General features: G+C 39.9%; 1 protein-coding gene across 1 annotated transcript in view; it reads left to right on the forward strand.

Annotated features, from left to right (window-relative positions):
- Positions 1-3,452: 3,452 nt before the first annotated feature.
- The window catches only part of grm2a (glutamate receptor, metabotropic 2a), a 35,147-nt gene continuing 16,202 nt past the window's right edge, over positions 3,453-22,397 (forward strand). The window contains exons 1-2 of the mRNA XM_030729121.1: positions 3,453-3,833; positions 15,322-16,064. Coding sequence (XP_030584981.1) covers positions 15,537-16,064 — 528 coding nt within the window. The 5' untranslated portion in view covers positions 3,453-3,833; positions 15,322-15,536. The remainder of the gene's footprint in view (positions 3,834-15,321; positions 16,065-22,397) is intronic.

Raw genomic sequence — 22,397 nt, forward strand, 5'->3', positions numbered from 1 at the left:
TCAAAGAATTGTTAGTTTGAAAGGAATAACAAACACGATCTCTGCTCTCCTGTTTTTAATCCATATTCATTTGTGTGTTTCTCAACAGGGATGCAGAGAGGTAACAAAGTGTGCGTGGCAGTGGGACACGCATGAAGCTGTGATCTCCTAATAATATGTTTTCAAAGCTTTCGCTTAAGTTTCATGGCTTTACAATGTAATGATTGCTAGTGCCAGTGCTTTGTAGGGCAAATGCATGACTTCATAGGCTGCATAAAAGAGAAATAGCTCATTATCTCAGTTTTCCAGTGCCAGTTGAGTTAAATAATGCACATCTGCTTTAAGATTATTCTTTTTTTAAGTGAGCCAGTTCCCCTGGCACACTTAAACTGTTTAATCAGAATGTACAAAATAATATAAATTTAGATACCTTTGGAAAGCATAAACACTCTTAAGATTGCTCTTACAAAATGTTATTTATCCAAATGCAGGAGCGGCATCGATCTGGGCAGCATTTGACTGAGTGGTTTGGCATTTGTTTCACAATTTATTTAATCAGCTGTGTGCATAAAATGACAGGAAGAATGAGCTCCAGCTGACTATTGAAGTTTGATGGACATATTTGTTCTTTAGCCTGTGGTTCCTAATGAGCATCATGACCTATAAGTACAAATGTTTTGTTTCCAATCCAACACCATTGTAACCATGGTAATTTTACTGATTAACACGCCATTAATGAGAGAGAAAAAAGTCTTTCTTGCTCCTGGTCAGACTGCTAGTCTTCAGGATATTGGCTTAAGTAAATAAAGACAAATATATTTAGAACTTGTTATGAATGCCAGCCAAATTAGATGTGTAGGTTAATTAAAGACAATGTCCAAATTACATAATTAGTCCACCAAAGAAGGTTTTCACAGCTGTACAATCCTTGTATACAACTTACAGTTAGGTCCATCAGTATTTGGACAGTGATTTGTGTGTGTGTGTGTGTGTGTGTGTGTGTGTGTGTGTGTGTGTGTGTGTGTGTGTGTGTGTGTGTGTGTGTGTGTGTGTGTGTGTGTGTGTCTAATTTAGCCTCTGTATGCCATCAGGGATCAGCTCTGTGCCCCTTTTTGTTTACAGTGGTGATGGACAGGCTAACAGATGAGGTCATGCAGGAGTTTCCATGGATGACATTGTGACCTGTAGTGAGAGTAAAAAGTAGGTGGAAGAGAGCCTTGAGAGGTGGAGGTATGCTCTGGAGAGAAGAGGAATGAAAGTCAGTAGAAGAAAGACAGAATATATGTGTGTGAATGAGGAGACAGGCGTAACAGTGAAGCTGCATGGAGTAGAGGTCTTGAAAGTAGATGAGTTTAAATACTGGGGGTCAACCATCCAAAGCAACTGACAGTACACAAGAGAGGAGAAGAAGAGAGTGCAGGCTGGGGGGAGCGGGTGGAGACAAGTGTCAGGGGTGATTTGTGATGGACAGCAGCAATAGTGAAAGGGAAGGTTTACAAGGTGGTAGTGAGACCTGCTGTGATGTATGGTTTGGAGATGGTGGCACTGACAAAAAGGAGGCTGAGCTGGATGTGGCAGAGTTGAAGATGGAAAGAGCAGGATGGTCTTGACTGACAAGCATTTTCATGGCTAGTTGAGGTCTGTTCCCTCATTATTTCACGATAAATTAAGCAGATAAAAGATATAGAGTTTTTTTTTTTTTTTCCATGTGTTGAACTTAAATTTTAACTTCTCTGGTACATTAACCTGGCTAGGAAAACGCTTGTCATTCAACTGCCAAATTACTTTCTGAAAATAGGGTATTACATTTAAAAATGGCTGTAAATCCTGAATAATACCTTTATTAAACCCCTCTGAAAGTTTATTCAGTCAAATCTTGATTGCTTAATTTAAAATCCACTTTAGTGGCGTACATGGGCAACATTACAGAAATTATGTTGTTGTCCAAGTACTTAAGGCCCTGCATATCCTGAAATACAGATGCACAGCAAAAAGGAAAAAAAAGCATTGCTCAGGTTAGTTGATGCCATTACGCATCACAGCAGAGGATGTGCGGGCAACAATACTTGCTCTTTCAAGATGTTTCACATTCTTTGACATCACCATGGCAGACTGAAAGAAATTTCATGTGGCATGCATGGGTACCCCGATGTACCAAAATAGCTAATTTGGAGATTCCTTCTCAATGTGCTTCTTCTAAAAGCTTTGTTTGACATTTGGCATCTCTAATGTTCAGATGTGCTGTGATTTTTCTAGAGGTCTGGAACTAGAACTCTCAAACACAAATGTTATCCCAAAACGTAATATTTGTCTGGCTCTTTTAACTTTCCGGAAGTCCAAAAAAAAAAAAAAAAAAAAAAACGAGAAAAGAAAAGGACATAGATGATGTCAGAAGATAAAGACATTAAAGACATCTGACAAAAAAAAATAAGTGAGGAAGCATAAGAATTACATTTGCTTCCTCACTGGGTTAATGAATGTAAAGATGATTTATATGTGTTGGCCTTCACATTCAGCAGATACCAGCCCGGTTTAACGCCACCTCAATATTATTGAACAACCACCATCAACAGAGCGCTGATCTTTTGGTCTAATGCCATGATTCCCACTAGAGAAGTGCACAGACAATCTAACCAAGGAGCACTTATGGTGGCGGGTGGAGGCACTTCTAATTATTGCGACAGTGTTTTTACCTTCACTTTGTCCTCCATCGCCTTCCATGACTCATATATGACCTCATTTGTTGACTAGAAAACGTACAAATCATGCAAACCTTTAGAAATTTAGATGCCCACGACTGCGTGTGTGAAACTGCTTTTGACAGGAGAGGGGGAAGGGTCCCAGCTCATTCCTCTCGAAACTCACGTCCCTTGCACGCATCGACGTGCCATCTGGGACTGACCTCACACTCTTCTCGCGCCGTGTCACAACTTGCTTGCCGATCCCAAATAAAATTACCACATCTGCTGATAATCAGTCTCCAAAGAATGGCTGGTTTAATACACCTGTACCACCCCCCCCCCCCCCCCCCCCCCCCCCCCCCTTCGTGTGAACATATAGGGGGCGATTCTTAAAAGCTTCTCTCCTCTGATATCCACACAGTCCGACCGTTTGTGTCTGCAGGAAGCCACACAGTCGTGTCTATTAGGCTCTAAATTACATAATTTGGCACACAGTTGCGACGAGGCAGACTGCTATATCCAGGACTGCTCCTGCGTGGAGCAACTGCGTCTTTGTTCAAGTGTGAAAAACCTTCTGAGAGTTCTCCCAGGTTGCTGTGCTTATCCGCAGCAAGCGCGTTTATCAGCTGACATATATGAATTTATATATTTAAATACCGTTGCCAGCTGGTGGAGATTTTTGCTAGCCGAGTAACAGGTAGAATTTAAACTTTGTGTCGATTTTCTTCCGCGCCAAGTCGATAAACTGGCACCCCACCAGGCTAAACAATACCTTTAATGCATGATTAATCTCTCGCTCAAGAGAGAGCATCCCTCTTTCGATAAGAGCAACGATGTGGGCGTTAGTTGCATTTATTTCAAGCGCGGTTAGAAGATGTGACTTTTGAACCGCTGTTTGCAGGATCGCTCCTCCAGGAATCCGGCGGCTCCTTGTGCGGTTGTGTGTGTGTGTTTTTCAGCACCACGGACAGCTGCCTGGCACGCGGCTCAAACTTCAGACAGCTTCACTCACCTCCTCGATTCATCCAGCTCCTCTGTAGTTCGCAGGCACACTTGATTTAGATCTTTTTTAAAAAGAGAAAAAAACTCCAACGGTGGTGCGAAAAATATGCGTTCGGTGTACACTGAGGATTCACTGCACGGTAGCGCTGGAACCTGAGGAACCCTTAGCAGGTAAGAAAACGTGTTTTTCTTTTCTTTTCTTTCTTTCTTTTTAAAATTGTTTTGTCCGTTGAATGCCTCCAAAGTAGATTTTTCGGAACTTAAACTAGTTGTTTTGTAGGGAAGGCACTTAAGTCCAGTTCTGACTTTGTATGGGGGAGGCTGACATCACCTTAAAAAAAAAAAAAATTTTATGTTGGTTTACATCAAATGCAGCAGGCTACACATGTTGGAGGAATTCATTTCTGGGGATTGTATTTCATTGCTTATCATCTGACGAGCACGTTTGACCTGATTTTTGTTTGCATCTCTGGCTCCGGGCATGCCCATTAGCTGCAAAGCTTTACAAATGAGCGAGGCTTCTGAAAAACTACTAAACAGGCGCCGCAGTAACTGCTACACAATAACCACCACATCTCCTCATTTCCCTCATTGGTTAATCACGTGTGTGACTTAAAAGTGAGACAAAAACTTGATTAAAATTAGTTACATGTAAAAAGAATATGATCTTCACAAAGGAGGTTCTTCTTGGGGTTTTGATTTTTTTTTTTATTTTTTTACTTTGATTCTCTTCTATGAATTGAAATTAACTGCCATCTATAATGTTTCCATTTCGAATTAAAATAGGCATTTTCATATTAACTGTTCAGCAGCCGAGACCAGCGATGCCCTGTGTGAGTGGCTAGAAACAGGGTGTCTGTGTAATTATTTGTTCAACAAGCGATAAAAATGCATTTTCAAACTCGTGGGGAATATGAATAAATGCACAGCCGTGCAATTAGTTTGAGGCTGCATCCTCAATACTGGACAAAGCCATTAAGGGAAGCAAAACGCACTGTGGATTCTTTCTCCAGTCCCACGGGGGCAACTGTGTTGCTGCATGTTCAGCAGATAAAACACAAACAAGGAAAAAAAAAAAAAGCCTCACTGTGTCAATTAAGTCAAACCCCAGATTTAGATGAAGCCCAAAAGGTGTATTATTAGGCTGCTTAATCAACCATTATTACATCAGATGAACGTTTCTGAATTTCTTACATAACATAATTACAGCAGGCACGCTCCTCTAAGACTAAGAAACTGGAATAATATGTGAGCCCAGCTCTCATGGCTGAAGATGTTGATTACTGTAAATTATTCAGGTCATGGCTGACTGGAGAGGAACACGCTCTGCCACCATCATCTGAATCTAGAAACAAAAAGTGGCAGAAAGAGGCGAGGCTGTCTAACCTGTGAGCCCTACACGTAGCTCAGTCCTGTGTGCAGTCAGGTTCACCTGTTACTTTTCACTTGATGATAACAGGGACTCGCTGCCAGTGTGACATAGGGATAGGGAGCCCAAATTACTTTAATTACTTAGAGCAGTGCTGGGTAGCAGCATGGAAAAAATAAATACAAAAATGGCTCAAATGCATGGAGAAACCAAAAACTCTCTGCACGATCTGCACACCAGATTATTCTTATGGAAACATTTGCACCAATGTGTCGTTTACTACCAGGTTATTAATAATGAAGCATGACAAAACTTTACCCCTCCTCCCTTTCTAAATTTTAGTGTCATGTTAAGAGATGCCTGTCTCGTTACTTCATCATCATTCAAACCTTTTACAATACACACAAGTTGCACTTGCTGCCAGCCATAAGTGATTAAATTCAAGCAAGATGAAACACTCCTGTGCTATCAAAAGGAAAGCTCAATAGCTCGCCCTTCCTTATGGTCACATAAAAACACACATACATACAGGTGAGATCCATAGACTGATCATATAAAGTCCCTTTCATTCATGTGTTTAGTTAGATGTTTAATATCTCACTGCACTAATGTTAATATAGGTATTCATGTATATTTGGGGATCTAATGTGTTGCACACAGCGAAGGCAGAGTGACTGTGAAAGATGAGGAATGACAGAAAACAGTCTCGGCTCCAATTTGCACAATGAACATGGAAACTTCCAGTTTAATTTCTGTTTGATATAAATGAAAATACAGCTCAAATATACATCCACAGTCAGCGTATCATAATGCAAATATACAAAACCAGCCTCCCCCTCACTGATGATGCAGTGCCTCTATAAGAGCATGGATGAATAGCACTAACTTAAAAAAAAAAAAAAAAATTGTACCTTCAGCTGATTTCTGTTCTGCTCAAGTAGAAATATTTAAACATGGATCCCAGTGAAAGCATAGAGGAGCTTCCAGTTAATTAATGATGTGTGCGTGAATCAAATTAAAACTGACTGCCGCACTGACTGTGCATGTGTGAGAGGTTTCTAGGTGAGTCCTAGGTCAGCTGCACCAATAATTTCCATTGTGAGTAATAATGAACAGCTTTTCACTCCTTTTACTTCCAACTCATGCTGAAATAAATTTCCAACTTCTGCCTGAATGGGATTATACTTTGAGGATTAACCATGGGTGTCTGGTTTCTACTTTGGTCCAGGAGATACAACTGTACATGTTTGCAGAAAAAGTCAGTGATGAAAGGGGTCATCCCAATGACCTCGCTCTGCTTCTAATGCTGCAAATTTACTATTAAAAGTAAGTGTCTTAAAGTAGCAAGTGGTGACACCTGCTGCTAGGAAAGCATGTCCTAACATTATGGCTGATTAGTGTTTGGAGACCCAATGTTAATGTTAATGTTAATTAAAACAGCCAACCTTCATTTGCTTTTAGTACCTTGTGACCACTTGTTACAACTGACTAACTAAAAAGAAAAAGTTTTCCTAAATTCTATCCTAGCAATAAGTCTTGTAACTTACTATTCATCTTGCAACCCTTATTTTATTCTCCACAATGGGAACGGCTGCATTAAAATATGAAAGATGGAAATTCACTCCATTCAGATTCAGTGTGTATTGAAATTTGGTTGTTTTTGCACTGCATGTTGTTGCAGTAAAGCTGCTCTACATATCGGGTTGTTTACTGACTGTTTTCTCCTGTCGCTGATTTATAAAATTAATCATTTATCTACCACAAAGTGCTGAAGAAAATGTAAAATGTTTCAAAATGAATAAATTATACAATTAGGGTATCAGCTTTCACTAAAGCTATGTTGCAAGTACACAGAAAGGGAGGGAAAACAGTAGTCACCGACCACAGCGTGACCAAAATTACTGCAATCCCATGCGATGAACTTGAGATCTTATTGCCTTTGAGATGGCTGCTTTGACGATGAAGACCAGGTTTGCAACCACTTGCAGTCAGTTGCTGTCTTCAACGCAACTTTGGTGCATCACAGTGGTGACAAAACCGCAATGAGATGGACTCAGTCTGCTATCAGTTTGCGACTGAATGGGCCAGGTTGGCACATATACACTATCTGTGATAATACAGCAATTAACTGTGATAAATTGGGGAAAAATTAAAATTTGTTGCCATCTTACTACTACTTACATTCAGAGCCCAGGCAGAACCTCACAGATTTGGAACAAATTTCTCCACAGGATGCCAGTGTAACTCCAAAGTAACATAGATGCTTGGTAACCTGCAAAGAGCTACACGTCGGGTTCAAACTTGGACGGCTGACTTTTAGCCATACAGCATTTGGTTGCCTGGTCACACCATGAGCTAATCTGGCACCCAGCAACCCAGCTTTTTCATATAAAAGTAACTAGAATACTACCAACTGGCAACCAGTCGAGTCCCCTGTTGTAAAGAGATGTGTCACTGCATTATTGACACATCTGAACATTAGATGTGGCTCAGACTGATTGCAACATGTTGGCAATCTGTCTGCATTTATAAATTAGATGATAGTTATTTGCAGACTTGTACCAATCTGTCTGAGAGTCATTACAGTCGGTCCAAGTTGCACTGCGATTGTTTGGAGACAGGTTGCCTCCCATCAGATGACCTATGCAATTGCCTTGTGATCGAAAATAGAAACCCAGAAGTTGAGAGTGTTGAATGCTCAGCCTTTGAGCAACCAGTTGGTCACTGCAACTACTTCAAGTCAGTTGCTGAACGTGAAAAAAATTCAATGCAATCACCAGGCAACCACTAATTTTTCAAAGTTGCAAGGAGGTTGCCTTCCTATTTTAACTCTAGTGCGAGTGAGCCCTTAGATGGCGTTGGTTATTTTACACACAAGATCTAATTATTCCTGTCATGGATTGTACGTAAAATATGGATTAAGCTTCTGAGTCTGAAGTCGAGACAGAAGTACCTTAAAAATGCATCTAATATCCAGCAGGGGGCGACTTCCCTGGCTGCAAAATGACTATAAAAGCCTATGAGAAAATGTCTGTAGTTTGTCACTTGATTTATGACCCCTGTAAAGTTTCCTGATAAGTTTATGGTTTCAGTCACTAATTTGATGCCTTTATAATACAACCTGTAAAATATGGAGAGCTGATGAAGCAGTGATTAACAAGTCGCTACTGCAAGATTATGCAGTATCCTTGAGTTCAAATAGACTCCTTGCTCTTTGAAAAAACAAGATAGTGATGGCCAAAATGCTCAAGTCAAAACTTTTAAAATGAGACATGCTCAGTTGAAAAAAATCTGATGACATGTATAACCACAAATCTGTATTTGAATTCAGATTTGCCAAAAATTGTTAATTCTCTGTTTTGTTACCAGGCCACTGATAATTTTATTGTATGACACTACACTCACAAATTAAGGAACCTTGAATGATGAATGACAATGGCTTAGTCCTAATTATTTCATTTATTTTTACAAAAACTGTGGATTAGGAACTTGGAGTTTACTCCTTTCGTTTGAAAGAGTCTTTAAATTAAGCCAAGTAAAGTGTTGTAGTTCAGGTTCCAGGATTTATTAGTAAAATGAGAATCGTGGAAGGGATCATAATAACCCTCTGAAAAAAACACTGTTTAATCTTGCACCTTGCACTAAAAATATTACAACCTAGTCTGAATACAATAAAACTTTCATATAGCCAAAATGAGTGCTAATGGAGAAAAATCAAAGCACGATTTGAAAAGCAGTCCTGCTGTGGGATCGGGATTTCTAGTTACATAAATAATTTTAAGATCTAAAAATAACTAAATGTGAGTTCTCATTTTGTCACATGTAAAATAATCAAACATAAATTCCCTCAATAACATGTGTTTCAAGTCCAGTTACTGGACAAATAATCATCAATCATTTGTACTTGTGAAAAATGCAAACCTCTGAAACAAAAGCACCATGCATCCATCACCGTGCTCAGACCAACCAGAAGCCTGGCAGCGATGATCTCTGAGAGATGAAAAGAGTGGATGAATGCTTGATGAGGGAAGCAGGACAGGACTCCTGGGAGTCAAAGAACCATTCAACACAAGTGAGGGATTCCCCCTTCACAGGTAGACAGAGGATGAAGAGGAGGCAGTAAATTCAAGTCTGAAAGACATGGCAAGCTGCTGAAAACTAAACACTGATTATTAGAAATCACACATGAGGTTTTCCCTTTGCCGAAAAACTGAATGAATCAATCTGGAGATCAAACTGGAGGCCCGCAGCATCCAGGCTGTTGGCTTTTTTCTTTCTGTTGCCTGCTTGATTTCAGCCCAGTATCTGCCACGTTTTTGGCATGGATGTGTCTGTATTTTTCCAGCCTTTATACTGAAAATAATTCTTCATCAAAACATTGTTTGATGAAGAATTATTGCCTTAGAGATGCTTCCGGTTGCATACGCAACATATTTTACTGGGAAATAAGATGTGACATGTAGCGTTACACTTCAGGAACCATCAGTGAAACTTAAAAGGTCCTTTTTCTTCCGCACAAAATAATTGTGTGGGTGTCAGACTTTCCATTTGCTCCCTCAGCAGCTTGTCAACAAGTGAAACTCCAGTGCAATAGCCCATGCTATTTCCTGTGTGTACAAAGGCAACCTGGGGACTGTAAGTTTTTCATCAAACATTAGTCAAATTGAAGGAAGTGGTGCATTTGTTTTAAACTATATACTAAATTTTAAACTATAGAATAATATGCATCACTTTGCTGACCTGTTAATATATCTGACAGTATTAATGTTTATAATAATGCAGGATCCTATTTAATTAATGTAATTCTGGAACACAGTTTAGTTAAAGAGTTAAGTAATTTTAGACTGTATTTGCGTCATGTGAGATTCTTGAAAAAAAAGGAATAAAATATTAAGAAAATAAAGCAAACATTCAATACCAGACTGTAATAGAATTTCAGGTGCTTCCAGCTTGAGCTTCCATTTGTGCATGGTAAAATGTGTACGTATACTTGTTGCACTCTTGAGCCCTCTTTCCCATTAACAGACCACCTTCAGCCTCGCCCCCATCCAGGACCACTCTCTTTGTCAGCTGGAAATGTGATTTTAGGGAAGCCTGACTTCCATTTCCTCTGCTTCCTCTTAGCAAGGCTCCAAGTCATTCCACTGGGGATCTCCAACCTGCTCATCCAGACTCATGGCAGCATGTACAGAAAATGACCTCCAGTCTTCAATACTTTCTGTTGCCTGGGGGGGATATTACCATATTAATGCTGCACTCCTGGGGCAAATGAGTGTCATAAAAAAAAATCAGTCTGGATAGCATCTTCCTCAAACCTGGCTGTCCGCTCCCCCATTTTACTTTTTTCTCTGCTTTTTTTTTCTGCCTCTCACATCTGCTACCTTTTGTTGTATTTTTTCAGCCCCCATTGGCACCCCCCCCCCCCCCCCCCTCAAAAAAAAAAAAAAATTACTTCACACAGTCTGGTTTGAAGTGTGTAAGAGGCTGGCAGGCTTTACACTTCAGAATTAAAAAGGCCATCTGGTGAAGACAGAGACATAGATGGCAGGATAGGAGGAGAGAGGAAAAATGAAAGGTACAGTTTGTCGTTGATGGTAACATGTAGACAGAATCCTGTGTGGTGTATTACATCTAAAGTGTCAACATTGCTCCTGGCGCCTGTCATTTAAGTATACACAAAGCAGTTTGGAATGACATTGACATGATATTTTCTATTTTATTTTATTTTATTTTATTTTATATATATATATATATATATATATATATATATATATATATTTTTTTTTTTTTTGTCCTCCTTACTCCAATTGTAATTTGTTTTAATGTTGTGAAGCACCTTGTGATCTATGTCTTGAGAGGTGCTATATAAATAAAATTTTACTTACTTACTTACTTACTTACTTACATTATACTGATCTACAATACAAGAAGCAAATCGCAAAGCTTAACCATGAAACATTGTATTGGTTTGAGGAAACAAAAAGCCATTAAAATATATGAACCAGGCGGTAACTTCACATTTACTGCACTGGCATGAGAGCAGTCAGCCACAAATGTAAACAATTTCCTTTTGATTGTTATTTTCAAATAGGTTTGTACCTATATAGTCCTGGCCTAAAATTCTTTTCCTAAAATTGCAGCATATAGATGGAAAGGGGGAATCCCAGCTTTTACGCCACATGGACATATTGGAATTTTTTAGAGATTGGTTTTCCAACAGGAGTCTGTCTGCTACCATAATAGGTTGCATACTGGAGTGTACTGAACAGAGAAATGGAGTCCACTGGCAACACGTAGGCTCCCAGTGGGAATGCAGGATCGGAAAGAAGACTGACAATGTGTCTGTCAGAAATCCTTTTGTCACCCTTCTCCCTTGAGACTGTGCACTTAAGTGCTTTGCCAGAGCTAGAGCAGACAATTTTCCCCTGCAGAATTTCCAGTATAAATACATTTAGTCAGCTTACAGCCCAGACATTTGGTGAAAACTTATGTACCGGTGTTTTAATGTGCCAGAGAGCTACACTAAATCCGGAATACATTCTTCAAACATTAAAATGTTCTCGTTGTACAAAGTCATATTCCTTCGCTTGTTGTGGTTGCTTTTGTACGCGCGGGAAGTAGCGCGGGCTATTGTAGTGGAGTTTCACTTGTTGACAAGCTGCTGAGGAAGCAAATGGAAAAGTCTGATACCCACACAATTATTTTTTGTGGAAGAAAAAGGACCTTTTAAGTTTCACTGACAGTTCCTGAAGTGTAACGCTACACGTCACATCTTATTTCCCAGTAATGCATGTTGCATATGCAACTGGAAGCATCTCTAAGGCAATAATTCTTCATCAAACAATTTTTGAACATCTAAGAATCTGTTGAAGATAATACATTAAAGCAATAACATTGCTAGCAGTATTATTCAGCTATTTGTTTCATTTGGGGGTGGGTTGCTGTTTAGAAGGCAAAACATGAAAAGCTCTGGCAGGAACTTGATAAGTTTGGTCAGTGAACAGTGCAGGCTTCCCAGTTCTCCCATAAGACCAGGCACCATGCATGATCAGACTGGCCCACTTGTCCTGGTCTGTCTTCCACTTTCTCTTCACCCTCTCCATCTACTGGCAAGTTTCCATGGAAACAACAGAGAAAAAGACTGAAAAAGAGAGAGGGTAGACGGAGAAACAGAGAAAAACCCCGAAGAACGTGGTCTGCAGCCTGATCCCATTGAGAGCTTTATGTTGTTTTAATAGGTAAGTCAGTATTTTTAAATGGATTTGAAGACATATGAGCATTAATATCCCCCTGCTCTGTTTTCATAATCTCTCATCAATACAGATAATTACTGCTTGTCAGCCTACTTGACTTGGTGAGACAATGGATTTGAGACAGATCATTCTAGCTCAATAATTTACTCCGATAAACTTGTCCCACACTCAACACGCTGCTTAATTAAGCCTCTGGGATTTGTGGGAACTGACACCAGGGAACAGACGCATAAAACTCTATGTAGATTAACAACTAAAAGCCTGTGTACGCACAGAGAGTAGAAATATGCATACACGTTCTTTTCAGCAGATTTATAAAGCCACAAGTATGCCTGGCTCTGTTTTGCTGTCACTGTGGAGCTGGGTGCACATTTATAAGCCCCATTTTCACTCCCGCAGTTCTTCACACATTGAAAATTGATACTTGCACAATCATTGAACATCAGTTGTACTGGTAAGGTTTTCCATCAGTCCAGAACAGACTTCATTATGTATAATTGCTATTGTTATGGCCTTTTTATAGGATCCATCCATAATGTGTCATAGTGTGCTTCAGTCATTAATGCTGAAGCTGAAGATAAAATTTAAGACAAACGATGGCTCAAAAATAATGTAAAAGAAACAGGGTTGTTTAGAATTTAGTCACTGATTAAAAAAAATTTCATACTGTAGTGCAGATGTTAAAAATAATAATCAGAGAATCAGTTTTAGTACATTCACCAGAAACTGTGTATTGGGGCTAGATTCGTCTGTTAATTTAATTTACTATTGTGCACTGTATTTTAGTAATCATTTTTATCACTCATATTTTTATTATTTTATTATTTATTGTCTGAGGCACCTAAAAAGGAATGCATTTTAAATTTCGTTGTGCAACTTCTGTGTACAATGACAATAAAGATTCTGATTCTGATTCTGATTCTGTATTAGCTGTAATACAGGTGTAATACTTGTTCAACTGCTTGTTAATGCAAATATCTTATCAGTCAATCCCATGTCAGCAACTTAATGCATTTAGGTATGAAGACATGGTCAAGAGGACCTGCTGACGTTTAAAGTGAGCAGCAGAATGGGTTAAAAAATTGATTTAAGTGACTTTGACTGTGGCATGGTAATTGGAGCCAGATGGGCTGGTCTGAATAGTTCAGAAACTGCTGATCTGCTGGGATTTTCATGCACATGATCATCTGTAGGGTTAAGAGAAAATGGTCTGAAAAAGCAAAACTATTCAGTGAGTGGCAGTTCTCTGGGTGAAAATGGTTCAGGTTGCTGCTGGTGCTGTAACAATGTGGGGCGTATTTTCTTGGCACACTTTACTCAACAGTCACCAGATCTCAGTGCAACAGAGCACCTTTGAGATGTGGTTGAACGTGAGATTGACATTGTGGATGTGCAGCTGACAAATCTGCAGCAACTGTGTCAATACGGACTCTCATGTCAATATGGACCAAAATCTGCTTTCAGCACCTCAGTTCTGAAAGCAAAAAGGAGTCCAACCCGATACTAGCAAGATGTACCTAATAAAGTGTCCAGTGAGTGTATACTGTAACTGTCTCAGAGGTCACAGAGGAACCCAGAGTAAGCAACTACAGTATGCCTCTCTCACACTGGCTAATGGTCACGTGACTCCAGCACCATCAGCAGAACACTAAACAATAATATTATAAAATTTGATTTTCTGAACTTAAAACTATATTTAATATCTACATGGGGTACAGATCTGCACAAGATTAATACTAATATTATTCCAACAACTGTACAGATTTCTAGCACTGCAGAAATGAGCCCTTTTTGTTATAATTTGCAGCAATTTCTCAAACGGAGAAGTTGCATGTATTTTGAATTTCATTTAAATAACTGTCAGCACAATAAGTATTTCTCTGGATTTATCTTACTTTATCACTATTTTACATACATAAACATACACACACTTTATGCTCCACCATAGCAGGGGTCTGCTCAACCATTTGAGAACCCTTTTTAATAAACACACAGTGTAACTGGCTTTATAATTCAAGGACCTATTTTAACATCAGAATGGCAGTTGCAGTGCACACTGTTTGTCTCATTCACATTCATATTACTAAAATGTTTTATATCTGGGAAGAGAATTTCTCACATTAACTTTGAGTTTCATCAAACGTTGTATGACAATAAATCATGTACCACAACACAGACTGAAGAAAAAAGTCTGCTCATCTCGATAAAATCCCACTGAATCAATTTGTTGGCAACAAAATGAATCTGGCTGCTCAAAATAGATTTGAGTACTTTATCTCACTTTATTTGCATGTGTATTTTTCTTTTGTTGTGCATAAATATTGTTTTCGCAAGACTCTGTGAGCAGATAATGTGGTTTGACAAAATGTTCCTTCGGGACATGATTTGTTATCTCTCTAGACTTTCGGTGTACAGGAGCATGTGCACATGTGATTATAAAAGAGTTGTACAATCATCTGCCTTAGAAGAAGAGCAACATGAGGTCACACAGACAGAGAGGATGAAATAGAGGGAGAAGAAAAAAGGAGAACCAAATTGTAGTTTACATGGTCTCTAAATGAGGCCCTTGACAATGAGAGATTAACCGTATGCTGCTTGAAAACACGAGAAAGCCATTACTAGGAGGACGTTTGTGTTATTCTCAGTGAACTCTGATCTAATGTGAACTCTGTCCTTAATCTTCTTTATTAGCTGGCTATTTCAAGGTTATACAATCAAAACATTTGAAATTGAAACAGTCTTTATAATAACTGTAAAACAAACTGAAAAAAAAAAAAGTCTAAGTTGGTGAACTTACTCCAGCTGAGTAGTAGCACATGTGGTGACAGTTAACAAATGAACAGTGTTTGTTTACACTGTCTTGCCTGTCACATCTATCACCAATAAGCATCAAAGGATACAAATATTTACTAATGTGTAGATGTCAAATATTTGCAAGGGATGAGTCTGTCCCTGGCAGACACACAGTCTGTGAGACAAAGGGATCATTGTACTTCAGCTCAAAAGCTGTGATTGAATTTCTCTGTTTGATCTGCAGGCTGTAATCTACAAACACTCTGAAGAAGAGAAGGACGAGGAGGATGGCAATGATGCTGTAAATGGCCTCTGTCAGAATAAAAACAGTGGAGCTTTGAGATCTGGTGGGGCTGCTGCGCCTTACTGTTCTTTTCTTCAGTGCCGCTGTATTCAAAACCCGACTGGACGCTGACCAGAAACCACAGGCAGGACGGTGACTTGGTTTTGCCCAGGGATATGTCAGTGGGGAAATCCCCTGTGTTGGGGGTGCGCCCTGTGCCCCGACCCCTCTGGCTGCCTCACCTCAGCCTGCTGTACTTATGTGTGACTCTCTTCGCCCAGGCTCCCCAGGGTTTGCCTGTGGTGGGTTACAACACTGACTCCAAGAAAGAGATCACACTGGATGGAGATTTGATGATTGGCGGCCTGTTCCCCGTACACCAGAAAGGTGAGGGTGCAGAGGACTGTGGGAAGATCAACGCTCAGAGAGGGATCCAGAGACTGGAAGCCATGCTCCTGGCATTAGATGAAATCAACAAGGATGAGCACATCCTTCCTGGGCTCAGACTGGGAGCTCATATACTGGACACATGCTCTAAGGACACCTATGCTCTGGAGCAGTCTCTAGAGTTTGTCAGGGCCTCCCTCACCAAAGTTGATGACAGTGAGTACACGTGCCCTGATGGCTCCTATGCCATCCATGATGATGTCCCTCTGGCTATCTCCGGGGTCATAGGAGGGTCCTACAGTGATGTCTCCATTCAGGTAGGGATGAATGAAAACAAAAAGTGTGTTTGCAATGCAATAACTATGTTTTTTTTTTTTTAATTTTTAAATTTGCAATAAAAATAATCTTTTTTTTTAATGCCATCAAATGAGGTGGTCAAATGCTACATTATATTTGTCAGACAGACCAACTGCAAAAGGTGTACTTCATTTTCAGCAGTTACTGTAGGCTTGAGAGAGCCAGAGAGAGGAGGGAGTATAAACACAAGAGTGATTGTGATGGATTGTCATATAACTGTCCATTTAGACTTAAGTACCACGTGCAATTACCCCTTGCGAGATGTTAACACAGGGACTTAATGAGTATCAGTTCCGCAAGAAGGATCTGTTTACCTGTACACCCATGTGCTTGGCTGATCTAATTTAGAAGATCTCTTTCTCTTTCCCAGTAATTCACACTTCAGCAGTGGTCCTGTCAGAGGCAGACATGCTACAGATGTTGCACTCAGGACGGGCTGACAGGATGACTAGTGACGGCATGATTACTCTCAGCAGCAGTGCTCCTTTTGGCTCACTCGAGCTGATGCGATGAAAGCTCTGCTAATTGGGTCTCCCAATCTTCAGCTGTAATATGGCTGCCACATAAATGCAATTTCAAGTCATTGTGAAGAGAGATACTGTGTGTCCTGTAGAACCGAGATTTGCAAACATCCACAAATATACATGCCTTAAAGCATTAAACCAAACTCATCATCATGGCTCAGCCAGCCAGACGACTGAGTGTGCTGTCTCATCTGAAGAGTACGGTTCACCTCACTTGAGATATGCAGCTTCACGTTCCAGATATCTGCTTGTTGAAAGAAAAGAAGCATACTTCTGCTCATCCAAAAACAATGATTGGATTCAGGTCACTGATAAACAGTACATTTTGTAGAAAGCCCTCTCAGTAGCAGTGTGCTGTTTGGAGCCTTTCCCTAGTGGGTATGACAGGACAGTATGGTGGGGGAAGCATCTATGCACACTTTTCAGTCGTGATTTGTACACAATATAGACATGCCAAACAATGATATGCCCAAAATAAATTGTTTGCTGTGAACAGCTGCTTCAGTTGCTATAGTGGGCACATAAAAAATCTGTTTCTGTTCTGCAAAAAAAACTGATACGTCTAATTTCAAAGTTTTTCAATGAGTAAATGATGGTAAGTCAGACTAGAAAAGTGTTATAGAAATGCATCTTCATTTACTGTGGTCTGGACAAAAAAAAAAAAAATCAAACATACAATGCAATGATACCCTGTAATGGGGGAGAGCTCCTGGAGAGCTATAGGGAAGTGATATAAGGGGAGAAGTTGCACCTATAGCACCTATAGGGTCCTGGTTAAAAGGAAAGTTTGAAAATAAAGGACTTGATAAACGAGCTGTAATTTTAGCAAAACTCTGCATCTCGGGCTCCTTAGAGAGTGCCCTTGTCTTGCGGTAATTTATGGGTGTGCTATTACAAGCCTGAGGTCTCAGGTCTGCCCCAGCTTCTCACTGAATATTCCTCATCAGTAGGAGTACGCCACAGGATACAGATGTCTTTTTTTTTTTTTTTTCTGCCATGAATAACTTGTAATGAAGTTCAGTTATGGGGTGTGCTAGCCTTCTCTTTCTCTTGCCTGGTTGGTGAGCATGTAATTATGCAAATAAATTTGCCCTTCTCTTACCCACTTGCTAGCATTTTAAAAATGAACTTTGACCACATAATAATATTTAATCTTCCTGATGTTTTAAAGATTTACTACTATTTTCTGGGACAGTATTCTTCCACAAACATATGCATTTGGGGCATGAGAAATATGTGGTATTTCTGTGCTGCTGCTGCTGGAAACCCTCTCCGCATAATGTGTCTGTTCTTTATAATGGCCTCATTTGTATATAATCTATAGCCTGTCAGACCTTTTGGTGAACCAGCCTGGCTGTGTGAAACTGTGAATGGCATGGAGTTAATATACATGCGTGTATTTCACCCCAAAGGCACAGCAGTTACAGGACAAGTAGCATTATTAGTTTAAAGACCCTTATCGCTCTGGCGACATGGTGGAACAAGTCGTACTGACAGGTGGTGAGAACGCTGAGTGCTGTCTAAATCTGTCACAATGAAGAAGCGTGTTGCTGTGCTGCTGGTGTTGTGGTGTGACAATCGCAGATATGGGGGCGGATCTGGCTGCCAGCCTAGCCATGCTGCAGCTACATGGGCACAGATTGAGTTAAGTGTGGAGGCGAAGTTTGATGACGATCTTGGAGGGTAGGTCCTGTCTTCCCCATCTGTGGTTGCAGTCGGCCTGTGTGGTAGTTTGGCAGAGGTGTGCATGCGCACACAGGATGAAAAAAAAAAGGGGGGGGGGGGGGGTCGAATGAAAGCTCATGCTTCACAGAAACACGGAGACGCTGACATGCAAAACTGATCACAGAGTGAAGGAGATGGAGTGAGTCACATGGCATCATGTGGCGTCAAAGCATTTCACAACCCGAGCCTGTATCTTAAACAGTTAGGGGGAAGTCTGTGATGCCATCTGGACAGTTTGACTAAATGCACATGTAGAAATATTTGTGTGATTCAAATTTTTAGCCATTTTCCCTGTGGAGTTCCTAAACAGTGGGTCATCAGTGCAATGTGAGCAATGACCTTGTGATGACATGCTCGCTTACATTCAGCATCTTTGTTCATGTGTGAAGAGCCGGAGCACCAACGAGATACATGTTTACCCACTAGACATATCATTGCATACTTTAAGCAAAGGCACTAAAGCATTCTGTCAGTCCACATCCAGTGTCATGTTATATAAATTTTTGTGGATATAGCTTTTATATAACAGGAGACATTAGCTTTATTACTCTGCAGTGTCCTAAATGGGTGGGTTAAGGAAAGGCTCTGCATTATATTCTACAATTGCAGTCCAGGAACATCTAGCTTCAGGGCTGGATTCTGATTAATACACGGACGGGACTCCACTTTTGTTACCCCGACAGCAGTCTTCACTGCTGAATGTGACTCACTGGTAAGAGAGCATCCCCAGGCAAAACATAATCACCGGGGCACATTAGAAGAACAACACCTCTGGAATGTCAAATACTCAAGTGCTCACAAAAGAACAATGCTCAGGCATGAAACACAGATAGATAAAAAATTTCTGGAACCAATCTGCAAACAATGGAAAATATCACACTGTGATGTTTCAGAGTAGCATACAAAAATTGCTGTCTGGAGGCAGAAACACGGCTTGTTCTAGGGTATTAGGATAAAAGCGCTTTCTGTATGACGGCAACTTTGTGGATAATTGTGATTTTTTTTTTTTTTCTGCTAAAATGTGGCCACTTTAACTGATTCACAACACAGGAGAAGAATCAAGGATTCACAGGGATGTATGCTGGAATATAAAAATTTCAATCCTAATATGAACAGTCTGCTTGACATTTGAAGACTAAAATGCACGCACGAAATAATAGGGTATATTTATGAGCTTTCACCCAGCTCGAGAATGTCATTTATATCACCCGCAAACAAGCCTATTTTTAGAATTGTCTTCATCTGCAGGTAGACTGTGCCAATCTCTGGAGCATACATGAGTCATATGAAGGATTTAAACATGGATACGCACATGACAGAATGCGAGCTCCAGAGAATGATAATGATGAAACGTATCGGTAAAGCTGTGCTGTGAAAATCCATTATTCATGGATAAAAGTGAAGAATGTGCTCTGAATTTGTAAATAATTCACGTGATTGGATTATTCAGTGGCTTGACCAAATCCACTATTTGTGCGATTGAAATAAATATCGCTCATTTTTTCTGATATCAGATATGAATGATAACATGGCTTAAAGTCAGCTGAACCCCCAGATTTGTTACTCTGTGTCTGATGATGTCCTGCTGGATTGTACTGGGCAGGTTTGTGTGGCAGATAAGATTTAGATGTAAAGAGATGAAAATGAAATAATAACAGGAAAATAAAATGATTAAAAGCGGTACATGTCAAAGCTGAGCGAGTGCATTCAAATGAATGGAAGTGCAGCCGTAGCCTCTCATGTAGCGTGGTCTGAATGGCTGTGTGGCTCTGGGGGTTTTGAAAGACTATTGCAGCATAAAGGAGACTCATATTATCCAGTAGCATTAGAGGGCAGGACCTGATCAAAAACAACCTTGCTCTAAGTATGTGACAGCTCATATTTCCATCCTGTTAAAGCTGTTGCCAAGCAACTAAATTACAAGAAATAAACTGATAATGATCCAGCGCTAATGATGACACTATGCGTGTGCTGTATGTGCATGCATGTCCACTCCCCGTGTACGTGTTTGCCTGAGTGTTCCACAGTGCTGCAGTGGGCCGTATGTGTGTGATACTGAGTGGAGCTAAGGACTGCTGCTTTGGGAATACAGTGTTATTGCTGTAGAAGCACACAGAAAAAGTCTTCTGGGAAGAGCAGATGGGCTTTTCATGTAGAAAAAAAAATCATGACATCTCTACAAAGAAGGCCTGATATTTTCTGGACGAGGACACTGTTTCAGTTTCTTATTTCTGTGTTCCTGTATATCTCTAGCTCTTTTTTTTTAGATCTTTTGAAGACATCCCACCCACTCATTGGTATGTTAAAGGGCATCTGTTTTTCAGTTCATTTATCCCATATATACACACTGTAACAATGGTGGATGGTCACAATAAAAATGGCCCAAATTTCCCAAGAAGCCAAAAGCTAAGGCATCAGACTGCTATTAACACTCTCTTATAAACATTTTTATAAACTATTGGCTCTGTATGGCAATAAAATCCGTGATATTTGTAATATGTTTATCTCAGACACACAGCAGCAGAGCAGAGAAGCCCCACCCAGCTGCTGTTCACACCTTTTGTTTCTGTGGGGCAGGCAATGAGAGGGAAGTTGTTTTGAGGGAGACAGAAAGAGGCTAGAATGGTTTGTTTCACAATGCATGAAATGTGCTGAATCTCCCAAAGATCAAAGTGTATTTTTAATAAACAGCATGTCTATTGATTTTTAATAAACCATACCAGTCATTTCCATACACTTGTAAATATTCACAGGATTTTTATTAAGGTAAAAAAAATGTTAGACTTTTCTTTTTTTCTTTTTTTTTTTGCTGTGTTGTACATCTGTATTTTCACTTTTCAGTCATGCAGTATGAAATATATTCATGGTGCACCTAGCACCTAACGGTATATGACAGCTGAGAAGAGCAGCCCATCCTGGTATCAAATGCAGCTACTAGATCAGGGATGCTCTCCCTGTTTGGGAGGAAACCACTTTCACAGTAATCTGCTCAGAACCAGACCCTGAGCTGTAAATCCACACTAGGCTAATTTTTAATTTTCTTAATTAAATAAGGTGCAGTCTGAGGCAGGATGATCCCAGTGAGAGACTGTAAGCCATACAGTATAGCTAAAACCAAAGGCAGTTAAGAAGCAATATCACACACTTTACCTACATTGTACTTTAGTCTTTCCATCCATTCTTACAGGTTGGATGACACTTCATCAATTTAACAAGTGTTCAGTGTCCCTTTGTGCAAGAAGAAGATTTTATGTTATTATACCACCAACTGTTTTTTTTTTTTGTCAAAATAATAACAAGAAAGACCAAAATGCTGACCCTTGCCCCCCAAAACATATGTAGCAACAGCAGCAGCAGCAGCAGCAGTAGTAGTAGGAGTAGTAGTAGTAGTAGTAGTAGTAGTAGTGGTGGTGGTGGTAGTAGTAATATACATAAATCACTGGTGTGACTGTAAAGTTTCAGGTTTTAAACAGGGGGAAGATTACATTATACCTTACTTTTCAAATGAATTCCTGTTTGTGAGATATGAGCTACTAACCAGTAAATTAACCAAGTACTAAATTACCCATGGAACTAAGAGTTAAATTAATCAAAGTTTCTAATTTCCAGTATAAACATATTTATAATGACAGTAAATAAATGTACAACAGCAGAGACAATGGGGGACATGCAGGTCTGTCTATATATAGCTGCCTACAGATCCGTTCTTGGGACCTCCTTAAAACCTGCAGGTGTAAGCAGAAAGACACCCTCCGAGAGCAAATTGCAGAAAAGGCTGCAGGATATAAACTTTTCTCCTGCAGACATTGACTTAATGCGTTTCACATCTCTCCCTCTTTTGCCACAGATTTTCCAGTGACAGGATTCATTCCTCAAATTCTTGCCCTCTCCTGTCTTATTCTGTATTCCTTTGAACCTGTCGGAGTTACTTCTTAACTGAGAATCCTTTTGCCGCTGAAGCCAGCTGCCAAAAGCCTTCTAGGTTTAAGGAACATAATGATGTTTGAGAAAAAAATCTAAATGACAAGGATCATAAATGGATAA

This window comes from Archocentrus centrarchus, chromosome 5, assembly GCF_007364275.1.
Source record: "Archocentrus centrarchus isolate MPI-CPG fArcCen1 chromosome 5, fArcCen1, whole genome shotgun sequence".
Taxonomy (NCBI): Eukaryota; Metazoa; Chordata; class Actinopteri; order Cichliformes; family Cichlidae; genus Archocentrus; species Archocentrus centrarchus.